At 22.9% G+C, this 10,616-nt stretch overlaps 1 protein-coding gene across 5 annotated transcripts in view; it reads left to right on the forward strand.

The window, feature by feature from the left end:
* The window catches only part of LOC117175814 (F-actin-monooxygenase Mical), a 153,714-nt gene that overhangs the window by 70,724 nt on the left and 72,374 nt on the right, over positions 1-10,616 (forward strand). For all 5 annotated transcript variants that reach the window (XM_033365566.1, XM_033365569.1, XM_033365568.1 and 2 more), the window contains exons 6-9: positions 4,799-5,001; positions 5,130-5,263; positions 8,545-8,780; positions 8,865-8,987. In XM_033365566.1, coding sequence (XP_033221457.1) covers positions 4,799-5,001; positions 5,130-5,263; positions 8,545-8,780; positions 8,865-8,987 — 696 coding nt within the window. The remainder of the gene's footprint in view (positions 1-4,798; positions 5,002-5,129; positions 5,264-8,544; positions 8,781-8,864; positions 8,988-10,616) is intronic.

Here is a 10,616-nt window from a genome sequence, read left to right on the forward strand (position 1 = left end):
CATCTAAAATGATTTAACCTGAAAAGATGAATTTTTAACAAACTATTTAAATCCTGAACTAAAACCGATTAATTTTCAACCAAGCCGTTGAATTTTTAACCAAAAAAATGTATTTTTGACCCAAAAACATGAATTTTCAGAAAAACAGATAAATTTTCAGCCAAATAGATTGAATTTTATACCAAAATAGTTCAAATTTCAACCGAAGATAATTATTTTCTAAGCAAAAATTTGAATTTTGAACAAAATTATTAAATTTTTAACCAAATAATGAAAATTTTGAACAGAAAAGATGAATTATCACCCGAAAATAGTTGAATTTTTAACCAGAGATGAATTTCCAACTAAAATTATAAATCTTCAACTGGAATTGTGGAAATTTAAGGGAAATTTTTTAACCAAATAAATATTCAAAAAGTTCAATTTTGTACGAAAAAAATAGGATTTTCAACATAGAAAGACGAATTTTTAACCAAGAAGATAAATGTTTCACCAGCAAAAACGAATTTTTTACAAAATACAAACATTTTCGATCAAATTGTTTAATTTTCAAGCCAGAACTCCAAATTTTCTGAAAATAAGTCGAATCTTCAACCCGAGAATATGAATTTTCTACAAAAAGTTTAATTTTTAACAAAAATAGTTGACTTTTCAACAAAACAATTAATTTTTCTGTTTAAAAACTTAATTTTTTAACAATAAAAAAAATTAATTTTCAACTAAAATTATGGATTTTTAACTAAAGATGTAATAGTTGATATTTAAAAAATGTATATTTTTAAATTAAATATAAAAAAACTGTTGGGTTTAACAAGCGAAAACGAATTTCCAACAAAATACTTGAATCTGAAACTAAAACAGATGATTTTGTAACTAAGAAGATTGAATTTCAAAACCAAAATAGTTGAAATTTCAACCGAACTGAATTATTTTCTACTCTAAAATTTAAATGTTGAAAAAAATTATTAAATTTTCAACCAAATAATAAAAGTGTGAACCAAAAATTAATTTTCAACCAAAAATATGGAATTTTTAACCAGAGAAGAATTTCCATCTAAAATGTTGAATGTGCAACTGGAATAGTTAAATTTTAAGTAAAAAATTTTTTTTTTAACCAATTAAATGTAAATTTTGAAATAGTGGAATTTTTTGAGAAAAGAATATCATTTTCAATCTAAAAATACGTGCTTCCACAAAAAAATATTTTCCAATAAAACAGTCTCATCTCCAATCCGAGAATATGAATTCGCAACAAAAAGTTTATTTTTTCACAAAAACAGTTAACCACAAAAATAAATTTTCCACTAAAGTAATGAATTTTTAACGAAAGATGTAATAGTTTATATTTTACTTAAACACACAAAAAAAAACACTTGCGTCTAACCAAAAAAAAAACAACGAATTTTCAACAAAATACTTGAATCCTTAACTAAAACAGATTAATTTTCAATGAGGCAGATAAATTTTTAAACTAAGAAATAAATTTTCAACAAATTACATAAATTTTCAAGTATTTAGTTTGAAAAATGGACGTGAAGTAGCAAATAGAGGAATTGTCTACTAAATTGTTGCAATTCGAAGACAAAATGTGGAGTTTTCTACGAAACAGGTGAATTTTCTACCAAAAAATATGATTTTTTAACAAAAAGTTAAATTTCAACAACCAGTTGAATTTTCAAAAAAATAGCTCAATTTTCAGTTGAAAAAATTTATTTTAACAAAAAATAACACATTTTAAAATAAAATTATGGATCTTCATCGAAAAATGTGATATTTGAGATAAAAAAATCTATTTTAATACAAAAAAAAGATGGGTTTAACGAACAAAAACGAATTTAAAAAAAACTTCAATTCTCCACGAAACAGATTAATTGTTTACAAAACATTTGAATTTTCCAACCAAGAATATGATTTATCATAAAAAATAGAGCAGTTTTCAACTAAAAAAATGCATTTTGAACCAAAGAAATCAATTTTTCACTATGAAAAAAAGAATTTGTGAGAGAATACATACATTTTCAACAAAATAGCTCAATTTTCTACCAAATTGTTGAATTCTTTAGCAAAAAAAAAATGTTTTATAAAATAGTTTAATATTCTACGGGAGAGTGTGTATTTTCAACAAAAATGTTAATTTTCAACCAATCACTTAAACTTTCAACTAAATAGTCAAGTTTTTAGTTTCAGGAAGTCATTTAAAAAAAATAAATAAATAAATTTTCAACTAAAATGATGAAACTTCATCAATAAAAAAAGAACTGTTAAGAATGTAATTCAACTCATCCAAGAAGTTTAATTTTCAATCTAAAAAGAAGAATTTTTGACGAAAAATGTTATCGTTGATATTTCAATAAAATTGAATGTAAGATAATAAACAACTGGATTTATTAATCGAAAATAAATTTTCAACAAAGTACTTGAATCTTTAACTAAAACAGATTTATTTTAAAGCAAATAGTGGCATTTTTGACAAAGGAAAAATAATTTTCTAACAAGGAAGGTGAATTTTCAACAAAATAAACAAAATTTCATATAAATAGTTTAATTTCTTACAAAACAATTAAACTTTGATTTAAAAAATGTATTTTCAACCGAAACAGATTAATTTTAAACCAGCCATTTGCATTTTTAATTAAAAAGGGTGCCATTTCTATAGAAAGAGATGAGTTTTGAACCCAAAAAAATTGGTTAAAAAAGATTATAATTGTATAATATTGTATTTTCGAGCAAAAAATAGGAATTTTCAACTAAGAAGTATGACTTTTTAACAAAATTGTTAAATTTTCAAAAAAATAATTCAATTTTGAACCAAATAATGCAAAAAAATATGTCCACGTTTGTTTTGAACAGTTTTTAAATAATTAGTTGAATTGTTTCAATTATGCTATTATTTAGCTTATAGTGCGTAATTCAAAATTTGTTTACATTAAAAAATTTCCATTAAAAATTTTAATTCTTAGCTTACATTTTTAATTTAATGAATTTTTAAGTGCTTTCTTAAAGACTTGAATAAATAAAAAATAAAAGCCTTTGATGTTAAAAATTTTGGATAAAAGACATTTTTATTTAATAAATAAATACATTTTTTCAATTTATCTATACTTTAAGTAGTAAAAAGAGAATAAAATATCAATTTGACAAAACGATTTTAAATTAGTTCAAAATTTAAGAATTTTTCGATTTTAACGTTAAAACTTAAACGTTTTAATGAAAAGAAAAGATTAATTATTGAATATTTAGCAATATTTGAATTTTTATTTAAGACAAGTAAATTGAAACTAAATATTTAAAAGTAAAGAATCTTTAACTGAATTGTTTGACATAGAAAGCCTGGAATTGTTAAAATTTCGAAGAGCCTTTTAACTGTTGCACATGAAAAATGCTTAATTTGTAAGTGAAATTTTTTAATTTTGATGTATAATTTACAAATGAACATTTGTAGAAAAAATTTGAGTAATTTCAAGAGATATTTAGGAGTTTTAAAAAGATTAAATATTATCATGCAAATTTTAGAATGTTTTCTTTAAATCTTCTAGAATCTTTTTTGCAAATTTTGTTTAAATCTTTGAAAAACTTTTTAAATATTCTCTTAAAATAATTTTTCGAAGTGAAAATGTATTTGTAATTTTCCTAGGAATCTTAACAATTTTTTTTTATTCTTTTGAAGCCTTTCACAATTCTTGAAAATAACCTAATTTTTGTTGTTTAAAATCTGCGAAAAGCTACATTTTGTTTTATATTAGGCTATAATTTCAAGTTTTACATTAAGTTTGAATATTTTCAAAACTTCTGCATATCTCTTACAATTACTCAAATTTCGCCTACAAATAATCAATGTTCGATTGTTATTTATACATTCAAATTGTAAAGAAATATTCTAAAATTTGCAGGATTTTCTGAAAATTGTAGGACAAATTCAATTAATTTTGACAGATATTTAGAAGTTCTGAAAAAATTTCCAAAATAGTTTTAAATTTAAAACAAATTTAAAACAACTTCTATATTTCTCAAGATTTCGAAATAAAATTGTAAAGCTTTCCAAGAATGTTTAAACTATTTAAAAAGAAAATAATTGAATTTCTAATTTAAGAAGTGTTCAATCACAAATTTTGTAATTTTTGAATATTTAATGTTTCTAGCTTTAAATTCCTTAAAATTGTATAACTTTGAACATTTTAAAGTTCTTTGATTGATTTTTTAATTTAGAGCATTGAAAATGATAACGTGGATTCATAATTTTTTATATTGAAAAATGTTAGTACCTTAAATTTTATACGCGTAAATTATTGAGCATTCGAATGCAAATTTTTTAAATTAAAAACTTTTAAATTTCAATTTTAAAAGTTCAATATTTAACAGTTCGACTTGGAGTGCTTCCATTTGCAGCTGAGATTTTATTACCTCAAGTGGAATTTTTTTAGCTTTAGTGGTTCGCATTTAAGTGGAAAAATGAGAAAAAAAGAGTAAAAAGGAAAAGTCTGAAGCCTACGATAAATAAATATGATTTTTGGTAATTTTTAGACCAAATAATAACATTTTAAATAAACATGATAAAGTTGATATTTAATATGTTCTCAAAAATATTGAGTTAGACAGCGGGATATTCTGCTTAAAAAATAAATTGCATTTAAAATAAAGTTTAATACTGGAAAAATGTCATAGCACTATTTTGACCCTATTTTTTCGAATTTTCGACAGTATTTACACTATTATTTTTGATTTCTGAAGTGAATGCGAGGTCTGTGTTTCTATAATTCATCAATCAATTTTGCGATTAACAATTTTATAATTATTGCAGCCGTTTTGGCCGACCGGATCCGGATGCGCAAGAGGCTTTTTAAGCTCTCTTGATGCTTGTTGGGCCATCAAGGGATGGGGCGCTAATTTAAATCCTCTGGAAGTTCTTGCTGAGCGTGAATCGATGTACAGACTTTTGGGCCAAACAACACCCGAAAATCTCAACAGGGATTACGCTGCCTATACTTTAGATCCACACACGAGGTCAATTTCTTTTTTTTTTTTTTTATATCTTTCAAGAGCATTATTCTTAACTACTTTCAAAAACTATCCTCTAATTTTAAACCTAAATTACGGGATATTTTTAAAATAAAATTAATTTTTCTTTAAAGGTATCCGAACTTGAATATTCATTCAGTAACTCCGATTCAAGTACGAGGCCTTTTAGACACTGATGACCCGGAAAGTATCAAGCAACCTCCTGTTCATTCGACAATTGATGTTCCTAAAAAACGACGTAGGAGAGGTGAGAATTTTTCATTTATTATCCAATCTCTGTTAACCACTTTGCAGATATTTTTTTTGATACGGTAGAGGGGGTACATTTCCTAATGATAAATTTCAAGAAATTTTGCGAATTTTGCGAAGTTTGAAAGTCACTTTCATATTTTACACTTCACACTCTTTCCCCTATTCTCTTCTTTTTCCATTTTTTAAAGAATACTTCTCTTTTTTACTGTTTTACAAAAACTTTAGCTTTTTCTCGTTTTTCTTTTGTTTATGCTCGAACTGAATCAATAGAAACCAATACAAAAATACAACTATTTTTGGTTGAAAATTAATTCTTTTTTATAGGAAAGTGTACTTTTATATTTTTTACAGTTATCTGCGTTGGTTAAAAATTCGACTATTTGGTTGAATATTTAATCATTTTGTTGTAAAATGAACTATTTTGCTACAAAAAAATCAACGTTTTTGGTTGAGAATTCAACCATTTTGTTGAAACACCACCTCTTTGGTAGAAATTTCAGTTTTCATTTATGAAAAAAATGTTGTTTATAATTTAACTGTGTTCTAAAAAAAATATTTTTGACTTTAAAACTCAATTATTTAGTTGAAAATTGAATTATTTGGTTGAAAATTGATTTCTTAGTTGAAAATTCATATTTTTTGTTCAAAAATTCAAAGATTTGGTTAAAAAATTAATCTTTTATAGAAAATTAACATTTCGGGGTTGAAAATTTAATTATTTTGCAGAAATTGTTACTATTTTTTCTTGAAAAGCTATCTTTTCTAGTCGAAAATTCAACTACTAGGTTAAAAAATTAACTAATTTCTTAAAAATTAATTTTTTTGGTTGAAGATTCATCTCTTTGGTTGAAAATTGAACTATTTTGTTGAAATCTCGTTTTATTTTTCAAAAACTAATTGTCTTAATTGGAAATTCAACTATTCCATTTTTGTTGGAAAATTTGTTTTTTTTTTTTAGTTAAAAATTAAACTATTTGGTTGAAAATTTACTTCTTATTTGAAAATTCATATTTTCGTTCAAAAATTCAATGATATGGTAAAAAATCATTTTTTAAATTGAAAATTAACGTTTTTCGGTTAAAAATTCAGCAGCTTCGGGTTGAAAATTTAATTTTTTAAATTCATTTTTTTCGTTGAAGATTCATCTCTTTGGTTGAAAATTGAAGTATTGTGTTGAAAACTCGTTTCATTTTTTAAAAATTAATTTCCTTAACTGAAAATTCTACTATTCCATTTTTGTTGGAAAATTGATCTTTTTTAGTTAAAAATTAAATTATTTGGTTAAAAATTTATTTCATATTTGATCATTCATATTTTTCGTTGGAAAATCCAAAGATTTAGTTAAAAATGATTTTTTTTATTGAAAATTCGTATTTTTGGTTTGAAAATTCAACAATTTCGTGATGAAAATTTAATTATTTTGCAGAAATTGTAACTCAACTCTTTTGATAGAAAATTAAACTGTTTTGTAAAAAATTTAACTGTTTCTTTGAAAATTGAACTATATTGTAGAAAATTCATTTTTTGTTGAAAATCATATTTTGGGCTTGAAACTATTTGGTTATAAATTCAAGTGCTTAATTTTAATATTTGTTGTTTGAAAATTGGATAATTTGTTGGAAAATACATCTTTTTACATTAAAAAATTCGAATATTCGGTTAAAATTGTAACTATTTTTTTGAACTATTTCTTTAAGTTCTTTTTTTTTTAAATTAAAGTTGAATCAAATTCAACTTGTTTGAAAAATTTTTCTTTGTGGTAGAAAATGAACTTCTTTTCTGAAAAATCCTATTTCCTGGTTGAAAATAGAACTTTTTTGTAGATATTCGCCTTTTTTGCTTCAAAATTTATACATTTTATTGAAAATCTAACTACTCGATTGAAAGTTGAACTACTTTGTTAAAAATTAATTTTTTTCTAACTTCGCCTCTTTGGTTAAAAATTATCTATTCTATTTTTTTGTTGAAAATGTTTAATTTTTAAATAAAAAATTTATATATTTGGTAGAAAATTCGTCTTTTTGATTAGAAAATTAATTTTTTTGGTCAAATTAAATTTTTTGTTTGTTGAGGATTCATCTATTCTGTTAAACAATCACCTTGTTGATTATCTTCAACTGGTTGAAAATTTTATCGTTTTTTTTTGTTGAAAATTAATTTTTTTAATTAAAAATATAACGATCTTTTTACGAAATCTTCAAAAATGTACATTACCAAAATTTGGAAATCTGGACAAGTTTTTACTTATTTTCGAATAGCTTTAAAAATTCAAATCATCTCTTAAAATTATTTAAATCGTTTTTTATTTTGTGATCTTTCAAAATTGCAAAATTTGTCTATAAAAGCTTTACATTCTTTTAAATAAGTCAAAAAAAGATTGAATAATTTTCTCTTATAATTCCTTTGTAAGTTAAAAATGAATTATTTCGTAGAAAATTCATGTATTTAGTAGAAAATTTATCTTTTTGGGTAGGAAATAAATCTTTTTTGTTAAAAATTCGTCTTTTTGTTTGACTTCACTGGTTAAAAATTATACATTTTTAAAAATAATTTGTCAAACTAAAAATATGACGTTTCCATTTTTGGGTTGAAAACATATCTTTTTTAGGTAAAAATTAACGTTTCAACAGGTACCTAAAAAATGTCATTTTGGTTTTAAAGTTCAACTATTTTGTTAAGCTCATCTTTTTTGGTCTAAAATTTAACTTTTTTTTATTATTCCTTTGCGATTGAAAATTCATTTTTTGTAGTACAAAAGTCATCTTTCTTGGTTGAAAATAATCTTTTTATTTTCAAAGTTCATAATTTAATTTGTTGAAAATTTGTCTCTTGACTAAAAGTTCAACTAGTTAGTTATTAATCCAATTGTTGAATTATTTTGTGAAAAATTCAATTATTTTGTTAAAGTTATCTTTCTCTTCGAAAATTCATCTTCTTTGTTAAAAATTGGTTCTTTTGGATTGAAAATTTATTTTTTATGTTAGAAAATTTAAGTATTTAGTTAAAAGGTTAACTATTTTATTGAATATTTGTCTCCTTTTTTTGTTATTGAAAATTCGTTAATTCGGGTTGAAAATTTTAATCTTTTAGTAGAAAATTTTGTTTTTTTGAAAGTTTAACTATTTTGTTAAAAATGGAATATATTTCAACTTGAAATCTTAGCGGGAGCGTAAAAAATTGCTCAAAATTGGTAATTTAGTTTATAGACGGTCCCTACTCTCTGATTCATCTCTGTTAATGTATGCTTTGCAATTTAATTTTTTTGCTTTGAAACAGATACTCAAGTGCATCCAGACACGTTGATTCACTGGTTACAAAAACAGGTGGCTCTCTACGATTCAGTTCAAATAGTTGACATGGGCGTTTCTTTCAAAAATGGTTTAGCCCTTTGTGCCGTCATCCACAGATATCGGCCTGATTTGATCGACTTTCAGTCTCTAAAAGCCGAAGAAGCAGCTGAGAATAATCAACTCGCTTTTGACATCTTGGAGAAGGAACTCAGCATATCTCCTGTAATTTATCATTTTTAAATCCAATTTATTATCATGACAAACTTATTTAATCGTCATTTTTATAATTTAACATTTTTATTTTAGATAATGACTGGCGAAGAAATGGCAGCCTGCGATGTACCTGATAAACTAGTAATGTTCTCCTACTTGACGCAACTTTACGAAGCTTTCCGAGGAGAAATTCCTCACATCAAACATCCGAAATTGGTAAATTTTTGAAAAATAATTTTGAATGGAAAATAAAAATTTCGAATAACTATTATCAGATTCTTTTTAAAGTTATATAAATATAATTTTTCCAAGATTCTTGAGAAAATTGATATGTATTTTTGAAGATTTCAGATGTGCCGAAAAAAAATCTAGAACATTTTAAAGAGATTTTTAAAAATCTTTTGTTGAATTTACAACATATTAGGCAATATTCGAGTCAGCTTAAAAGGTCTTTTAGAAGTTTAGAAGAAACTTAAAAATATTTTATATATTTTCTGAATTTTTTTCAATTTGAATGTTTTTTTAATCTTTTCATAAATTCTAAATATATTTTTTAAAATTATTTTAATATTTCCTAAAACTTTTTAAAAGTAAAATAATTACCTTGAAATCTTCCAGATTAATTTTTGAAAAGCTTTTGAAATGTTTTTAAATCTTTTTAAATATTATTTTATATTATTATCTTATTCTAGTTTTTCAAAACATAAACTCATTAAAAATTGTCGTATGAATCTAACGAAAACGTTCAAAGTTGTTAAAAAGATTGTTTCTTTCGAAATTTAAAAAAATGTTCTTAACCTTCTTTTATAAATAATTTGAATTTTTCCTAAAACTTAAAACAAAATTGCCTAGAATCTTCCAGATTTTCTTAAAAATGTTGTTAAATATTCTCTTAAATTTTTTTTGTTATAAATAAAAAATCATTTTAAATGTTCCTAGAAATCTAAAGAAAATTTTATTATTCCCTTGAAACCGTTCAAAATTTAAAAAAAACTTTTTTTACGAAATTAAAAAAAATCGCCTTTTTCTGCAAAATTTGGTGTTCTCAAATTAATTTTTTTTATTCTTCCCACAACTTCTAAATCTTATAAATATTTTTTTAAATTATTTGAATATTATTTAAAGCGTTTTAAAAATACAAAAATTACCTTAAAATCTTCCAGATTATTTTTTGAAAATCTTTTCTAATGTTTTGACATCCTTTTAAATATTATCTTAAAAATACTTTTTCAAAATTAAAAATTATTTTAAATGTTTTTAGATATCTAAAGAGAATTATACCATTATATTGAAACATTTCAAAATTTAAAAACTTCTTTTTTCGAAATTTTCAAAAATTTACTTTTTCCTCAAAATTTCTTGTTTTCAAATTATACATTTTTTAAATTCTTTTCATAACTTCTAAATCTTTTAAATATTTTTTTAAATTCTTCTAATTTTTTCCAAAACTATTAAAAACTTGAAAAAAAAAATGTTTTCTTAAAATTAATTTTTCAAAATGAAATACAATTTAAATTTTTCTTGTGAACTTAAAGAAAAATTAATATTTTCTTGAAACCTTTCAAAATTCTTTAAAGTCTTATTTTTTTCGGAATTTAAAAAAATAAAATTTTTCTTCAAAATTAGCTGTTTTTAAATAAAATTTTGTTTCAAATCTCTTCAACGCTTCTAAATCTTCTAAATATTTTTTGTAATTATTCGAATTTTTCCTAAAACTTTAAAAAAATTAAAAAATACCTTCAAAATCTTCCAGATATTTTTTTGAAAATCTTTAGAAATGTTTTGAAATCTTTTCCAATATTTTCTTAAAATGAATTTTTTTTCAAATAAAAATGTTCCTGGGAA

This window comes from Belonocnema kinseyi, chromosome 7 (genome assembly GCF_010883055.1).
Source record: "Belonocnema kinseyi isolate 2016_QV_RU_SX_M_011 chromosome 7, B_treatae_v1, whole genome shotgun sequence".
Lineage (NCBI taxonomy): Eukaryota > Metazoa > Arthropoda > Insecta > Hymenoptera > Cynipidae > Belonocnema > Belonocnema kinseyi.